Source organism: Trichechus manatus, unplaced genomic scaffold (assembly GCF_000243295.1).
Source record: "Trichechus manatus latirostris isolate Lorelei unplaced genomic scaffold, TriManLat1.0 scaffold00053, whole genome shotgun sequence".
NCBI classification, from domain to species: domain Eukaryota; kingdom Metazoa; phylum Chordata; class Mammalia; order Sirenia; family Trichechidae; genus Trichechus; species Trichechus manatus.
Window position 1 is genome coordinate 4465069 of NW_004443989.1, and position 18800 is coordinate 4483868.

Sequence of the window (18800 nt, forward strand, 5' to 3'; positions counted from 1 at the left end):
GTTTGGTTTTTGCAAATTTCCTAAACTTCTGTTTATCTGGAAATGCCCTAATTTCACCATCATATTTGAGAGACAGGTTTGCTGGATATGTAATTCTTGGCTCACAATTTTTTTTCCTTTAAGACTTTATATATATAATCATCGCATTGCCTTCTTTCCTGCATGGTTTCTGCTGAGTAGTCCGAGCTTAGTCTTATTGACTCTCCTTTGTAGATGACTTTTCATTTATCCCTATCAGCTCTTAAAATTGTCTCTTTCTCTTTGGTTTTCTCAACTTTGATTATAATATGTCTTGGTGACTTTGTTTTGGGATCTACCTTATGTGGGGTTCGATGAGCATATTGGATAGATATCTTCTCATCTGTCACGATATCAGGAAAGTTTTCTGCCAACAAATCTTCAACAATTCTCTCTGTATTTTCTGTTACAGCCCCCCACCCCCACCCCATTCTGGCACTCCAGTCACAAGTTATTCCTCTTGATAAAGTCCTACATAATGCTTAGGGTTTTTTTTTTAATTCTTTTATTTGATTTTTCCTCAAATAAGTTGGTATCAAGTGCTTTTTCTTCAGTCTTACTAATTCTGACTTCATTGCCTCAGTTCTGCTCCTATGACTTTCTGTTGAGTTGTTGAATTCTGAAATTTTATTGTTAAATCTCCGGGATTTCTGATTGCTGTTTCTCTATGGGTTCTTGCAGCCTGTTAAATTTGTCATTATGCTTTTCTCTAATCTTCTTAAGTTCCACTATTTGTCTGTGTGTTCCTTGGTTTGGTCTGTGTTGTGCCTGATCTCCTTCCTGATCTCTTGAAGAGTTCTGTATATTAATCTTTTGTATTCTACCTCCAGTAATTCCAAGAAGTTCTCTTCCCCTGGAAAATTTCTTCGTTTTGGGAGCTTGCTGAAGCCATCATGGTCTGCTTTTATGTGATTTGATATTGCCTGTTGTCTCTGAGCCATCAGTAAGTTATATTTGTTTATGTTTGCTTACTGTGTCCTAGCTTCTTGTTTTGTTTTGATATGCTCAAATAGGCTGCTTGTGTGAGCTAGTTCGATTACTGGCGCCTTTGAAGCTCCAATGTCCTGTCACCAGGTGGTTAGGTCTGTTACTAGGTATGTGAGCCCAAGAGTCCGTTTACTTTTCTTTTATGGATTTAGCTCAGGTGTCCAGGTAGTCGGTCACCAAGTGTGGGGTGCAGGCTCTCACCTACAGCCCTAGATAGGCAGGGGTGATTGGTGTAGGCTCAGCTATCTGGCTGCAGTAGTGGGTCATGCACTGAGCAAGGCAGGGAGCTGACATCTGCCCGTGTGTCTGGGAGGAAAGCATGTCCCTGTTTCCTAGAGTGGGTAGGTGGGTAGGTTTTGCATCCAAACTATGAGCACCCAATGCCGTTGGCCATAAGGACTAGGAGGCACCACTCATTCTTGGACCCATCTCAGGTGGCTAGGTGGCATGGGTGGAGCCGCCAGTCCTCAGACCCCTGATGTGGGTAGGTAAGGACGCTGCTTAATGGGCAGTGTCAAATGTCACAATCTTGCCACTTCACCATATAGCTAATACAGCTGAAGTTAGGCTTCAGGTATATACCCTGTTGTACTGTGCTAATGAGGGCCTATGCTGTGGCAGTGGGCCCACACAGGTCTATGCAGGGGTGAAAGGCATTCAAAGTCTGTGGACCCCTTACGCCTGTGCCTAAGCAAAGGAGCTGTGCCTACCCTGAGTTCCTGGCTTAGGGGAGCTGGCAGATTACTTTTTCCTGTTTGTTAATTTGTTCCCTGTCCAAGGCCAGGAGAATGGCTCAGGGTGCATGACGGGTCCTACTTCCAGCCCAGGGGACTCAGAAATTGCAGAAGCAAGCCCGGGACCAGGACCAGTGCAGAGCAGGGATGGGGGAAGTAAATGGGAGAGAGGTTTTTCCCAAAGGGAGTGTTTTTTGGTCCGCGTGATAGGTCAGAAGCACATACTTATCTTTTGCCGATTGAGCGTCGCTTTTCACTGGTTCTGGAGGCTCAAGTATATTCTCTGCTGCTCAGTCTCTCCCGATGTGGAAAACACCCTGAGTGCCACTGCTTGCCTACCGTGCACACCAACCGAGACAGCCTGAAGGGTGCTGGTTCCCACCGGCTCAGATCTGGCAAATCCTTGCTGCTTCCAAACCATCTCTCCCTCCCCCGCCACTCAGCCCGATTCCTCAACTTTGCCATTGATGTTCATACATAATCAATTCGCTTGTTTTTTTTGGGTCTTTGTTGTAAGAGAGATCACGGGAAGCATCTGACTACTCCGCCATCTTAGCCCCACCTCTCATTACTAAACATTTTGATCAAAGATTCCATAGAAGAATCCTGATCACAAGGGGGAAAATGCAGAACAATACTAAATTCTTATGGACTCCAGACATTTTGCAGCCATGGAAGCTGGATGAACCCCTGAAACTATTGCACTGAGATAATCTTTAAACTTTCAACCAAAAACATCTCCTGAAATCATCTGGAAACCGAATACTAGTTTATCTTGACTAGTAAAAAGGTCTGCCTTGAGTATTATGTTTCTTTAAGAACTATCTGGATGGGATCAAATTGACAACAGCAACTCAAAAGATTAGATAGGAACCTGAGGGGGCAAAGTTTATGTTAATGAGGGAGGAACAACTCAGAAAAAGAAGGGTGAGGATGGTTGCACAACTCAATGTAATCAGTGTCACTAAATTATACATGTAGAAACTGCTGAATTGGTGTATGTTTTGCTGTGTATGATCTCAAAAAAAAAAACAAAATAAATAAAATTTAGAGGAAAAAAAGTGCTTCTAAAGACAGCCATACATTACTGCTTTTTACAGAACGTAACTATGAATACGAATGCCTGTGAAGTCTGTAGAAAGACTATTTTATATGATGTATTAGACTATTCAAATGGCACAGCTCAACATGAGAAGAAAACTGCAAACGTATTAATAATCGAAACATGGAATGTACAAAGTACAAATCTAGGAAGATTGGAAGTCATCAAAAATGAAATGAGATGCATAAAGATCAATATCCTAGACATTAGTGAGCTGAAATGGACTGGTACTGGCCATTTTGAGTGAGACAATCATATAGTCTACTATGCTGGGAATGACAAATTGAAGAGGAAGGGTGTCACTTTCTTTGTCAAACTATCAGTGATAATATCCATACGCCTACAAGGAAGACCAGTTAGTATGAATATAATTCAAATTTATGCACCAACCACAGAGGCCAAAGATGAAGAAATTGAAGATGTTTACCAACTTCCGCAGTCTGAAATTGATCCAACATGCAATCAGGATACACTGACAATTACTGGTGACTGGAATGTGAAAGTTGAAAACAAAGGATTGGTAGTTGGAAAATATGGCCCTGGCTATACAAACAACACTGGAGATCGCAAGACTGAATTTTGCAAGACCAACGACTTCTTCATTGCAAATACCTTTTTTCAACAACATAAACGGTGACTATACAGTGTAGACCTTGCCAGATGGAATACACAGGAATCACACTGACTACATCCATGGAAAGGGACAATGGAGAAGCTCAATATCATCAGTCAGAACAAGGCCAGCAGCCAACTGTGGGACAGACCATCCATTGCTCGTATACAAGTTCAAGTTGAAGCTGAAGAAAATAAGAGCAAATCCATGAAAGCCAAAATATGGCCTTGAGAATATCCCACCTGAATTTAGAGTCTACCTCAGGAAAAGATTTGACACATTGAACACTAATGACCGAAAACCAGACGAGTTGTGGAATGACATCGAGGACATCATACATGAAGAAAGCAAAAAGGTCATTAAAAAGACAGGAAGGAAAGAAAAGACCAAAATGGATGTCAGAAGAGACTATGAAACTTGCTGTTGAACGCAGAGTAGCTAAAGCGAATGGAAAAAAATGATGAAGTAAAAGAGCTGAATAGAAGATTTCAAAAAGTGGCTTGAGGAAATTAAGTATTATAATGAAATGTGCAAAGACCAGGAGTTAGAAAGCCAAAAGGGAAGAACACACTCTGCGTTTCTCAAGCTGAAAGAACTGAAGAAAAAATTCAAGCCTCAAGTTGCAATACTGAAGTATTATACAGGGAAAATACTGAATGATGCAGAAAGCATCAAAAGTAGATGGAAGGAATACGAACAGTCACTGCACCAAGAACTAGTCGACATTAAACCATTTCAGGAGTTAGCATTTGATCAAAAACCGATGGTACTTAAGGAAGAAGTCCAAGCTGCACTGAAGGCACTGGCAAAAAATGAGGCTCCAGGAATTGACAGAAGACCAATTGAGATGTTTCAACAAATGGATGCAGCGCTGGAGGTGCTCACTCATCTATGCCACGAAACTTGGAGGACAGCTGCCTGGCCAGCTGACTGGAAGAGATCTGTGTTCGAGCCCGTTCCAAAGAAAAGTGATCCAACAGAACACAGAAATTATCAAATAGTATCATTAATATCACACAGAAAAAAACTTTGCTGAAGATCATTCAAAAGCGGTTGCAGCAGTATATTGACTGGGAACTGCCAGAAATTCAAGCTAGATTCAGATGACATGGAACAAGGTATATCATTGCTGATGTAACATGGATCATGGCTGAAAGCAGAGAATACTGGAAAGATGTCTACCTGTGTTTTATTGACTGTGCAAACGCATTTGACTGTGTGGATCATAACAAATTATGGATAACACTGCAAGGAAACTGAATTCCAGAACACTTAATTATGCTCATGAGGAACCCTTACATAGACCAAGAGGCAGTCATTCAAACAGAACATGGGGATACTGCATGGTTTAAAGTCAGGAAGTTGTGCATCAGGACTGTATCCTTTCACCATACTTACTCAATCTTTACGCTTAGCAAATAATCCGAGAAGCTAAACTGTATGAAGAAGAATGTGGCATCAGGATTGGTGGAAGGCTTATTAAGAACCTGCAATATGCAGATGACACAATCTTGCTTGCTCAAAGTGAAGTGGACCTGAAGCAGTTACTGATGAAGAGCATAGACTACAGCCTTCTGTATGGATCATATTCAACATACAGAGAACAAACATCCTCACAACTGGACCAGTAAGCAACATCGTGATAAATGGAGAAAAGATTGACGTTGTCGAGGATTTCATTTTACTTGGATCCACAATCAATGCCCAGAGAAGCAGCAGTCAAGAAATCAAATGACATACTGCATTGGGCGTATCTGCTGCAGACAACCTCTTTAAAGTGTTAAAAAGCAAAGATATCACTTTGAGAACTAAGGCGCACCTGACCCAAGCCATGGTATTTTCAATCGCCTCATATGCATGGGAAATCTGGATAGTGAATAAGGAGGACTGAAGAATTGATATCTTTGAATTATAGTATTCACGAAGAATACTGAATATACCATATACTGCCAGAAGAACAAATCTGTCTGGAAGAAGTACAGCCAGAATGCTCCTTAGAAGCAAGGATGATGAGACTTCGTCTTACATACTTTGTACACGTTATCAGAAGGGACCAGCCCCTGGAGAAGGACATCACGCTTGGTAAAGTAGAGGGTGAGTGAAAGAGGAAAACCTTTAACAAGATGGACTGACAAAGTGGCTGCAGTGACAGCTCTAGCATAACAATGATTGTGAGGATGGTGCAGGACCAGGCAGTGTTTCATTCTGTTATACATAGGGTCACTGGAAACTGACTCAATGGCACCGAACACCAACAACAAAGAGAAGGTTCAACATTTATGAGGTAATTGGAGTGGAGAGGAAGATAAGCATTTGGGAGTTTAACGGTAGAGCAATTTTGAGTTCTAATGCAGGGCAATGTGCGGCTGAGATAGTATGGAAACACAGGTCATTAAGTGGTTAAAAAATCAAAGCCATACTGTAAAAACAGGTAGTAAACAAAAAAAACTAAACCCATTACCATCAAGTCGATTCCAACTCATGACAACCCCAAGTGTTACAGAGTAGAATTGGTCCATAGGGTTTTCTTGGCTATAATCTTTTATGGTAGCAGATTGCCAAGCCTTTCTTCTGTGGTGTCACTGGGTGGGTTCAAAACAACCTTTAGGTTAGTAGTCAAGCACAAATGGTTTGTGCCACCCAAGGGTCTTAAAAACAGGTATACAGGTAATGAATTCACTGAGAGTAACTGGAGATGAGAATCAGGTTTAATGTGGTTACGTTAAACATTAAGTGTGTTTGATTTGCTATTTACAGATAACTACCATCAGTCATACAAATCAAATTACTAAAGATTAAAAATTGGAGGACTTCATTAAAAAATAACACAAGGATATATATATGTGTGCGTGTACTTGCAGATAAAAAGATCTAGAACTGATTTATTATAATCTGCAAGACTAAATTCTATTTTAATTTGTGAACATGTTTAGCAAATATGAATTTTTAACTGTGTTCCTTGTAAATAAAACCAAACAAACAACAAAAATGAAACAGGGGACAGCAAATAAGAATAACTCAGTTCATTCTGGTTTACAGTGTACCTTCCCTTTTCTCCTGTATCCCAAGCCTCTGGGCTTAATGTGGAGAGTTAAGCAAAATCACTCTATCTCCTTGGGTTTCAGTTTTCCTCTTTAACAAGAGTTAAACTAGTTAGTCTCCAAGATTCCATCTAATTTGGAAATCCTGATTTGCTTAAGGGTTGGAACACCAGCATGCCTATGCAGAGAACCGTCTAGGTGGTTTATTAAAACCTAATGGTATCAACTTTAAACTCCCTGGGAGGTGATATAAAAGATTTCTTAACACTTCCAGGGTAACCTATTCCATTTCTTGAGGTTCAACTATTAGAAAGCACTCTTTAAGAACTTTATTAAGTTGCCCTATAAGGCCAGAACCATTCAAAAGGAACACGAGATCAAAGAAATTAATTGCCCTGTTGATTCAGTCAATTTGGAAGGCCCTATTTCTTTGGCAACACTAGTATAGAAATGAGGGTGGAATTGGCTCTATAATCTAGTATTGAAAAGTTGCTATAATGTTCTACCCTTTCAAAAACCTCACAGAAAAGTGTTAAAGAACAAGTGTGTGTGTCTTTGGGAAGGGTATCAGCATACCACATCTGGCTTAATTAGAGTGTGCCGTATTTGTTGTTGTTAGTTGCTGTTGAGTTGGTAACGACTTATGGCAGCCACCTTATGCATAACAGAATGAAATGTTGCCCAGTCCTGCGCCGTCTTCATGATCGTTGGTAGTGCTATATTGTTGCTGTTGTTAGCTGCCACTGAGTCGATCCCCCAACTCATGGTGACCCCATGCACAATGACATCAGACCATTGTGATCCACAGGGTTTTCACTGGCTAATTTTTCAGAAGTAGATCACCAAACCTTTCTTCCTAGTCTGTCTTAGTCTGGAAGCTCCCCTGAAGCTTATTCAGCATCACAGCAACACACGAGCCTCCAATGACAGATGGGTGGTGGCTGCGCTTGAGGTGCATTGGCCAGGAATTGAACTGGGGTCTCCTGCATGGAAGATAAGAATTCTGCCACTGAACCACCAACACTATATTAAAACCAAACCTGTTGCCATCAATTCTGACTTATGGTGACCCCATCTGTTATAGACTAGAACTGCTCCATGATGTTTTCTTGGCTGCAATCTTTAGGGAAGTAGACCACCAGTCCTTTCTTCTGTGGTGCCGCTGGGTGGGTCTGAACCACTAACTTTTCAGTTAATAGATGAGCACAAGCTATTTGCACCACCCGAGGACCTTAGTGCTATATTGTTGTTGTATGCCATCAAGTCAATTCTAATTCATAGCGACCCTATAGGACAGAGTAGAACTGCCTCATATGGCTTCCTAGGCTGAAATCTTTATGGGAACCAATTGGCAGATCTTTTCTCCTGCGGAGTGGCTGGCTGGTTCAAATCGCTGACCTTTCAGTTAACAGTTGAGTGTTTTAACCATTGTGCCACTAGGGCTCCTTTGGTGCTATATTAGCCCCTAAAAATGCCACATTTGGTACTCTAACTTTTATGCTTAAGCTGCAAACAGTATTCACTGTCTGAGTTCATAAAGTTTCACACTTTATGTCCAATTCTATTCCCACTACTTAAGTGGAAACCTGAACCATGGTTTAACTTCTTAAGACCACCATGTGCTATGCTGATCAAAACTTCTACCTTTCCTTGTTTTTCCTCTTCTCTTCTATCTAGCATGACAGAAAAACAAAGTCAGTGATTTAGTTTTGAAAGATGAGAAAGCTAAGTGCTTAAAGCTATCAGGCAATCAGAATTTTGCTTAAGAGTCAGGTTTGTGATTAAAAGGAAATACTTTCTTAGAACCTTTCACTGATATAGCTTACATTTCCTTTTTAAAAAGAACTCTGCATTAAGTTAAAATTAGTATTTCCACAAATACTAACAGAATCACTAAATGAATGAACATCAAAACAAAAAACATGACTAATGAAGAAATTGAATGTTTTATTATTAAACTGTTTCTTATTTTGCTGCAAGGCTGCTGGTTCACTGTATAAAAATAGAACCAGCAAAGGCAGTACATAGTAAAATTAAGATAGTATTATTCCTCTTGTGACACTGTACAGCTACAAAAACTTATCTCCACTCCCAGTTATTTCCAGTGGAAAGATCATTAGGTATTTTGACCCAAACCCAGGTATGGATGTCAGCAATAGTTATAATATTATAAAAGGTTTACAACAATGTTACCCTTGAATTACATAATTTTTTAACTATTGTTACCACAGATAATTTCATGAATTTTGAATATTATAACTAGACCCTAACCTGAAACAGGGTGTTGTGAAAAAGATGTATATTGTGTTTATCTGCAGTCATTAGATAGTTAAGGGATACTTTCTTCTAAAGCATAATTGCAACAAGAAGTTTCTGTTTTCCACTGGTATTGCTAAAAGTTATTTTAATTCTTCTATCCACTAATTTAAGACAACTATGCTGGGGGAAGTGGTTTCATACTAGTTTATTTAGAGGTTCCGTTTTCACTCCTCAATAGATTTTATGTATTTCTCATATGCTTCTTCACTCATTAGTTCCTCAAGTTCTGAAGGATTACTCAGTGTCATCTTGATCAGCCAACCTGCAACCAAAAAAAAAAAAAAAAAAAAAACACAAAACCCTGTATCTTATATTCTTATATTCCAAACTGCCTTTTTAAAGAGTAAAAATAAAATTCAGTCAAAATGTAAGATAAACATTTGAATGCCTCAAATTAATCTAGTATTCTTTACATAATAAATCACTATTATTGTTTGTTCAAGGAGCTTTTAAATTTTAGCCTTAAGAATTAAATGAACAGACTTCATTATCACAACTGAGAAGAATTATAGCCAGAACGGACTCTACCATATGGACTGAGAACTCTTAGGTTGTAATAAGCATCAACTGACATTTCAGAATTTAAATAAGGTATCCAAATATACAAGGCCAGGTATATCTTTCTTTAACAAAAGGAACAGCAACACTGTAACTACTGAGGTTAAGGGCATTAGGAAGCAGTAGTAAGGAATAAGAAGGGACAGATGACAGATAACAGAGAACTACAACCTAACCCTGGCTTTGCCATTTATTGGCTGTGTGACCCTAATAGGTGACTCTTTGGGGCCTCAATTTCTTCATCTAAAAACTGCAGAAAATTGCTGCTAGACTACCTCACTAGGTTATCATAAAAATCAAAATGAACTAATATATGTGAGAATAATGAAAATTAATGCAATGAAGTATTAATTCTATTACCATTACATCACAAAAGCATGAGTGCATGCTTTACATCTGAAAAGGTAAACACTATAGTAACCAAGGAGCCTTCAACTATAATGCTAAGAACTCTGCAATGTAAGGCAATGTTTTATGGTCAGAAAACCAAAAACCAAACCCGCTGCCATCAAGTCAATTCCGACTCACAGCGACCCTACAAGACAGAGTAGAACTGCCCCACAGGGCTTCCAAGGAGTAAACTGGTGGATATTAAATATCCTCTTATAGATTCAGCTAATCTGGCAGAATGTCCCTATTTAATAGAAACAGAAATGGAAAAAAGATGAAGTCACAATCAACTAAGCTTGCTTTAAACTTTAGATTAAATGTTAACTATAGCAATAGTTCTATGAAAAATTTCTAGCAACAACTTACCATCTTCATAACAAGACTTGTTAACAAGTCCTGGATTTTCTGTAAGAGCTTCATTAATTTCTGTTACTTCTCCTGATAAAGGAGAATAGAGTTCACTAGCAGCTTTCACACTTTCCAAAGCACCAAACTCATCTAAAGAAAGAAAATATTAGATGTCAAAAGTTAATGACCTGAAAATAAAAAGTGGTCACCTCTAATACATTCATGATAGCAAATTCTAAATATCTTTAGTTAAAAATAAAACCACATGTCTTGTCATGTTCTTAACACCTACGAAAAGGATATAAATATCCTCAGTAAATGGACTTACCTGCTCTAGACACAGTGAACAACAAATGGTGCTGTGCTTGAATATGAGATGTACTTAAATTCTGTAAAACTTAACTTTCTTTCAATTTACTGTAATAGTTTGAAGAAAAAAAAAATGTTAGGAGGTTCCAGTAATGGTGGAATAGATCATATAAGACTAAACTTCTTGCAGATAGCAATTATAAATTCTGAACAAAACATACAAAATAATTATATGAGGGCTCTGCAGAGTAACCAAAACGACAATCTTTGAAAGAAGGAAACTAAATAGCGTGAGATCCTCATTTTCCCCGACAACACTGCCCCATCCAAGTAGCACAGAAAGACTAGGACACAAGCAGAAAACCATAGTCTTATTGGCTTCAGGATTCAGAAGATGGAGTGTGGGGCTGCCAGATTGGCTGGAAATCGAGGGCTGAAATACCCTTCTCTTAAATGAAAGTAAGGATATAGTTCAAATAATACTATCAACCTGCTTAACCTTTTGAGATTTATAAAACACTATACCAAACACAGGGAGCCCTGATGGTACAGTAGTTAAAGGTTCAGCTGCCAACTGAAAGGTCGATGGTTCAAACCCAGCAGCTACTCCGTGGGAGAAAGATGTGGCAGTATGCTTCCATAAAGATTACAGCCCTGGAAACCCTATGGGGAAGTTCTACTCCGTCCTATATGGTCACTATAGTCGGAACTGACTCAATGGCAACAAGTGTATCCAACAAATAAAGAATACACAATCTTTTCAAGTATACATGGAATTTTCACCAAGACAGACCACATGCTGGACCATAATATAAGTCACAATTGCAAAAAAAAGAGCTTAAGTTTGAATTAAGTTAGAAATCACTATCAATGAGCTAGCTATGTAGAAAAGCTCCAAATTCTTGGAAATTAAACACACTCCCAAATAACTCATGGGTCAAAGAAGAAATTAGAAATTATCTGAACTGAATGATAATGAGAATACAACATACCAAAATTTGTGAGATATTGCTGAAACAATGCTTAGAGGAAAACTTATATTTTTACCCTTAAAATTTTTTAAATCAATGATCTGGTTCTAAAGAAATAGAAAGTGAATAAAAGGGGACAGATTCTGGACAGGAGGGAACACTTGAGGGTATGACATGGGTAAGGTGTTATTTTTTTTTTTTTTTTTTAATTATGGCTTTTAGCCTGAAGAGAGGCACCAGTATGCCATGTGGGGTAACCAAAATTCTGAAAGAAAATCCTCAATCTTACTGGCTTGAAGGATCTGAAGACAAAGAGTTTGGGACAACCACAACTTCAGGTCGGAAATCCCAGGCAGGAGAAACTGAAAGGGAGAGCCCCAAATTCTGTGTATAAACTCTGCCCAGATTGCTGAATAATCCTGGAACGATGCATGCACAGGGCAGCCTCAAAGTGTCCCAGCTATGGGACTTCCTGGCAACATGGCACTATAGGCAGAAGCACCACACCGTCCCTCCACAGTAAAGATCTGAAAAACTAAGCCAAACAGAGAAAACAGCAATCCTGAAACCCTAGGCATCAAATGAAGAGATAAAGAACTCAGCCAAGCACTGAATGGAGTAAGAAACTGACAGAGAACAGAGAGCGAGGAGAGATACATGCAGAGGTCCCCTATCCGCTAACATAGCACAGATCCGCCATCTTGGACTCCTATCAGAGATCAGTGAACAGGGGCTACGAGAAAGCAGCTTCACAGAGCTTCCAGCAAGAGAAAGAACAACTGGTAAACAGTGATATACGCTTTCCCACCCCCCCACCCTTCTTCACTCCCACTCGGCCAGCTCTGCTTCCTATGGCCAGTCTCTTGGCCGGGAAGCACCACCTTCACTCCGATGTCACTTGGATTCCACCCGCCCACACTGGCCGGCTCCCTAAGTGCCATTTGTTGGCTGCTGCAGTTGCTTTTTTCTGCTTCGTTAGATTTCTTCCTTACCTCTCATCACCTCCCCCTCCTTTCTCTCAAATACCTGGCTCTGTGCGCCATCTTTGCTTCTTTCTTGAAAGGCTGTGAAACGCCGCTCGAATGTGAAACTGCTTCCCGGCCTGTGCTGCCACACTGCCACACTGGTGGGATCCCGGGGCTTTTTGTTTGTTTTGAATTGTTTGCTTGTTTGATTTTTCTTTTCTCAAATTGGGAGCCTGTTCTTGCCAGGCAGTACTGCACCGCTTGGGACCTATGCCCTCAGTTTGCGCAGACGGATCCCCATGGGTGTTTCTTTTTTCTTGTTTTTGAGAGGGAGACTTTTGTTTTTCTTTCTGTTTTTCTTTGGAGGTTTTTCTTGTTTTCTTTATTTTGTTTTGTTTTCTTTTCCCTTTTTGTCTTTCTTCATTACTCAGTTTCTCGTCTCCCTATACTTTCCTTCCCTTCCTGTCCCCTGAATACCTGGCGCTGAGTGACACCTCTACCCCTTCTAGCCAGACTGTACTTCATGGCCTGGAAGCAACTTCCCCAGACCTCACAGCCGCACCGGAGTGATCCCTGGGAGCTTTTCTTTTCTTCTTTCTTTCTAATTTTTATTTATTCATTTTTCTTCTCTTTTTTGTTTCTCTCCATTTCATAGTCTCTCATCTCTCCACTCCAATGGCAAGCTGCCCTAGCACTCTTTTTTGTTTGTATGTTTTTGGCTCCCGCTCCTCTCTGCTCTCTCCCATACCCATCTTAGCCCCACACATCACAGTCTCCCCCTCCATCCTGCCTACTTGCACTGTGCGCTAAACATCACACCACCAAGCAGCCCAGGTACGGCCTACCTGAACCTGCCCTGCACTGATTACCAGCCCGCCCTGGTGGCTGTAGTGCCACAAACAACCCATCCCAGCAACTCCTCTTCAGCTAGACCTGCACTGCTGTACCATATCTGAGCAACTGACAATGCCAACTGGAGAAGGAGATCAAAGTATCGTGCCCAAAGATGAGCAAACGACAAAGAACGCCTGCTCAGACATAGCCAAATAAAACAAAAAAGCTGGACAAAACAAATCTACAATCAATAAGTGAGGAAAATAACTACCGAATGCCCCAAAGACAGCAGACAATCACCAAAACATTTACAAAAACAAGACAGGATGGTTCCAATAGGTGTCCAAAATAAAACACGAGATGACTTTCCAGTAAAACAAAAGGCATTAGAACTACCTGATAGGGAATTCAAACCTCTAATATTCAGAGCTATCCAAGAGTTGAAGCAAAAAGACAAAAACAAGGGAAAAAATAGGCAAATTCATGGAAAAGGCAGGCAAATTCATGGAAAATACAGACAAAAAAATGGAAGAATTCAGGAAAATAATGCAGGAACAAAATGCCAAAATAAATTCACAACTAGAAATCATACAAAAACAATCAGAAATCCAAAAGATAAACAAGATTTCAGAAATGGACAGTATCACAGAAGGGCTGAGGAGCAAGTCTGAAATCGTGGAAGACAGGATCAGCGAAATTGAAGACAAACACTTGGCTACAACTCTGTCTGAGGAAAACTCAGAAAAAAGAACAAAGAAAAATGAAGAGACCCTGAGAGTTATGTGGGACACAATCAAAAGCAAAAATCAGCGAGTGATTGGAATTCCAGAACGGGGAGAAAACAAAACACAGAGAGGATCACTGAAGAACTACTGACAGAAAACTTCCCCAATATCATGAAAGATGAAAAGCTGGCCTTCCAAGAACCCCATATAGGAGAGACCCCAAAAGAAAACCACCAAGGCATATCATAATCACATTCTCCAAAACGAAAGACAAAGAATCCTGAGGGCAGCTCGAGAAAAACAAAAAGTCACATACAGAGGAGAAACAATAAGACTAAGCCTGGATTATTCAGCAGAAACCATGCAGGCAAGAAGGCAATGGGATGACATATATAAAAGCTTGAAAGAAAAAAATTGCCAGCCAAGAATAATATATCCTGCAAAACTCTCACTCAAACATGATGGTGAAATTAGGTGATTTCCAGATAAAGATTAAGGGACTATGTAAAAACCAAATCAAACGTACAAGAATTATTGAAGGGAGTCCTTCGATCTGAGAACAAACAACATCAGCTCACAGGCTGAATCTAGGATGCAGGATCGTACCAGCCAGATACTAATCTAGGAAATGAATTCTCAAGGACTACCCAAAACCAAAACAAATACAACAAGGAATCAGAACAATTAATCAGTAAATGACAACAACATCAGAACAATAAAAAAGGGGATAAACAGTATAGGTATAGAACCTTCTAATGGAGAGGAAGGCAAGGCAATACAAAGTAATAATAGACTGCTTCAAACTTAGAAAGATAAGGGTAAATTTCACAGTAACCACAAACAAAGTTAACAAACCTACTCATCAAAATAAAAATAAAAACATAAAGTCTCAGTAAAAACGAAACCTACAAAAACAAAAGAAATGAAAAAAAAAATCCAAACAAAAGAAATTCAGCACAGGAGAGTAAGAGGAACAAAGAAAAAGTCAGCACCACAAAAAAAAAAGCACTACAAAATGACAGCAATAGACTGACACCTATCAATAATTACACTGAATGTATAAATGGCCTCAGTGCACCCATAAAGAGACAGAGAGTGACAGAATGGATAAAGCGTCCTGGCTAAGGCTAAGAGAATTGAACAAGGAGTTTAGCTGCCACTCGCCACAAGGGAGACAGTGTTTTATAGTTTGAGTTCAAGAAATAAAGTATGTACTAAAACATACAAAACCCCAATGATCTAAGTTTCCAACTTAAGCTAGGAAAAGAGGATTAAATTAAATCCAAGTAAGCAGAAGGAAGGAAACAATAAAGAGCAAAAACTAATGAAATAGAAGGTAAAAATAGAGAAAATAACAAAGTAAAATGGTTGTTCTTTGACAAGATTAACAAAATTAATAAAGTAAAACAGTTGTTCTTTGACAAGATTAACAAAATTAATAAATAGCTAGGAAGCCTGATCAACAAAAAGAGAAATACAAAGTACCATTAATATCAAGAAGTGAGAAAGAGGCCCTCACTATGGACCCTACAGATATGAAAGGCTGATTAACAAATATCAATGCCTTGACAACATGAAATGGACTTCCTCAAAAAATATCTTACAAAACCAATACAAGATGGCATAAAATATCTCAATAACCCTGTATCTATTAAATAAATTAAATTTGTATTAAAAAAATCTTCCCACAAAGAAATCCCCAGGCCCAGATTTCACTGATTAATTTTAGCAAACAATTGAAATCTAGCATCAGAACGTGTCTAAATCCACAAGGGGGTATGAGAATCAGGATCAACATAAAGCTTTTTCACCACTTCTGAAACCAGCCGTCCCTCCCCACCCCAGAGCACTCTCTTTTTCTCTGCTGGGTTTGATAACTCATACCAATGACCACAAAGAACTCACAGACTATACTCATGATTATGTGCTTTATTAGAGAATTAACAGGCTACAGCTCTGGCAACAGGATTCAATTCATCAGTCAGGACAGCTTTCCACCAAGACAGCTCTCATCTTCTCAGCTGTGCCCGCAGGCAGATGGCCTTTCTCTGGGCCTCTGCCCTGCTCAGGCAAGGATTACAGCTCTTTAGCTCCGCCAATAAGGGCCCGGAGGCACCCTACTCTGCCAGCAAGCCTCCTGCCAGAAGGTGCTCAGCTCTCTCGCTCCATGGGATGGCAAGCTGACTGCAGCCACTCTGCTCAAGTCTCCTGGTTCCTGCCACTCGTACTGATGCTGCTGTTTCTCTGCCACTGTGCTCTGCTCCAGTTGCTGCTGTTTCTTGCCATCTCGTGCCATCTTCAGTGTTACAGCTCTCTATCTCCTGTGTCTAGGAGGTTCTCTGCGCAGGGACCTTGGGTCCAAAGGATGTGCTCCACTCCAGGCATTTCCTGATGGTAGTGAGTCCCCCCTCAACCTCTGTGGAATTAGCCCTTATATTCAATTTCAAGACATAGCCCTCCCAGCCAGACTACAAACTGACCAATCCCCTCGGTAGGCTACAGTCACTCAAAGTGCACAGTAACTAATTCCCACAAGGTCACCTAATTCTATTGGGTGATCTTATGGACCAAACTCTATTTGCACAGTATACTGATCAGTCTGTTGGAAGACTGTGGCCTAGTCAGTCATTTTGGCAAAATTATAAACCCAAGACTAGAAAAGCCATATGTAAGAGAAACACACTGCACCACAACACCTGAGAAAAAATACCAATCTCGCATATCCTTTCAGAAAAATAGAGGAGGTGGGAACATTTCCAAACTTATTCTATGACACCAACATAACTCTGATTCCAAAATTTAACAAAGCCATTACAAGAAAAGAAAACTAAGACTAATATCTCTCATGAACACAATGCCAAAATTCTAACAATAATTAGCAAATCAAATCCAGCAATATATAAAGATCATTTTTTTTTTTTTTTTTTTGCATCATGATTACATGGGGTTTATCCCAAGAATCCAAGATTGGTTAAACATTCAAAAAAAAATCTCATTCACCATATTAACATTTAACATATTAAAGGAGAAAACCGTATGATCATTTCCACAGATGAAAAAATGAATTCAACAAAATTCAGCCTCTATTCATGAGCTCTAGTGGTGTAGTGGTTAAGAGCACAGCTGCTAATCAAAAGGTCAGCAGTTCAAATCCACCAGCCGCTCCTTGGAAACCCGAGGGGTAGTTCTACTCTGTCCTATAGGGTCACTATGAGTCACAATTGACTCAATGGCAATGTTTTTTCTCCCCCCATGAAAAAAGCTCTCAACAAACTAGGAATAGGAAGGAACTTCCTCAATCTGATCGAGGACATCTATGAAAAACCCACAGCTAACATCATACATAATGATAAAATAAGACCAGGAAGAAGGCAGTGATGTCCACTTTCACCACTTCTATTCAACATTACACTGAAGATCCTAGCCAGTGCAGTAAGGCAAGGAAAATAAATACAAGGCATGAAGACTGAAACGAAAAAAGTAGAACTGTCTTTAGTTACATTATTGTCTACACAGAATATCCTGAGGAATCTACAAAACTATCAGAATAAGTGAATTTAGTAAAGTCACAAATAAAAGATCAATGTATTCAAACATTCCTATATATGAGTAGCAAACAATTGGCAAATGAAATTTCTTGAAATTTCATTTGTATTAGCATCAAAAACCAAAAACATACTTTATAACAAACGACATGCAAGACCACACACTGAAAACCAGGAAACATTGCTGAAAGACCTAATTAAGTGGAGAGATGTACCATGTTCATGGACTAGATGATTAAATGTTGTTGATATAATTCTCCCAGAATTGATCTATAGATACAATGCGATCTCAGTCAAATTCCACACAGGCTCTTTTGAATGTATAAATTAGCAAGTAGACTCAAAAATTTATATGGAAACAGTATCTAAAATAGCCAAAATAATATTGAAAGTAGAATACAGTTGGAAGACTGTATTCTGTCTTACTGTAAACTTGAATAGTAAAGATGTCATATGTTGTAAATATAGACAAACAGATCAATGGAACAGAATGAACAGTCCAGAAATAAACCCACAAATTTACATTCAATTGATTTTTGATAAAGACAGCAGCCAATTCAATGAGGAAAGTAAACTCTTCAATATATCGTGCTGTTTAATAATATTAAACAAATTTTAATTCTTACTTCATATCACACACAAAACAAGAATATGAAAGCTGAAACTATATAAAGCTCTAAGAAGAAAACAAAGTTAGTATAGTCCAGAGTTTGCCAAACTTTCTCAGTTCATGGTACCCTTAGTGTCTCAATAATTTTTCACAGTGACCCATAGAACAAAAATAATACCTAACAATTTCATTAAGAGGTTACATCCCAACTACTTAGTATTTTCATCCAAACAACTGAATACCTGTTCAAAAAATTCATACACATAAATTGAAAGAAAAATATTTTTCATTTTTTAACCAACATTATTTACAGACATTTGTGTGCTCACTGGGTATTGCACAGTATCTCCATACATGGAATCAGACTGGACACCACTACTTCCCTCATTTGATGTTCCACAGTGATTTTCAGGCAGTACTTGCTTTAAAGATAAGATGTTACCCAAAATAAAAGAGATCTAATGTTGAAACTGTGAACTACATTGAGCCAGTATGTGTGGTGTCCAAAAGATGTTGAAAATTTTAAAATACCCCACAGCAGGTCAGGACACTGGAGTATACAGTTTGGGAACCATGGAGACGGAGTTAAAAGTTTATGATAAAAAAAATTGAAGACAGGTAGACTTCCGGCAAGATGGCGCTCTAGGCAGAAACACCACGCCGTCCCTCCACAACAAAGATCCGAAAAACTAAGCCAAACAGAGAATCAACAATCCTGAAACCCTAGAACA

The 18800-nt window shown here is 39.2% G+C and overlaps 1 protein-coding gene across 1 annotated transcript in view; it reads right to left on the bottom strand.

Annotated features, from left to right (window-relative positions):
* Positions 1 to 7873: 7873 nt before the first annotated feature.
* The window catches only part of GCSH (glycine cleavage system protein H), a 35907-nt gene continuing 24980 nt past the window's right edge, over positions 7874 to 18800 (bottom strand). The window contains exons 4-5 of the mRNA XM_004377714.2: positions 10129 to 10260; positions 7874 to 9076 (exon numbers count right to left, since the gene is read on the bottom strand). Of these exons, the coding sequence (XP_004377771.1) occupies positions 8979 to 9076; positions 10129 to 10260 (230 nt within the window). The 3' untranslated portion in view covers positions 7874 to 8978. The remainder of the gene's footprint in view (positions 9077 to 10128; positions 10261 to 18800) is intronic.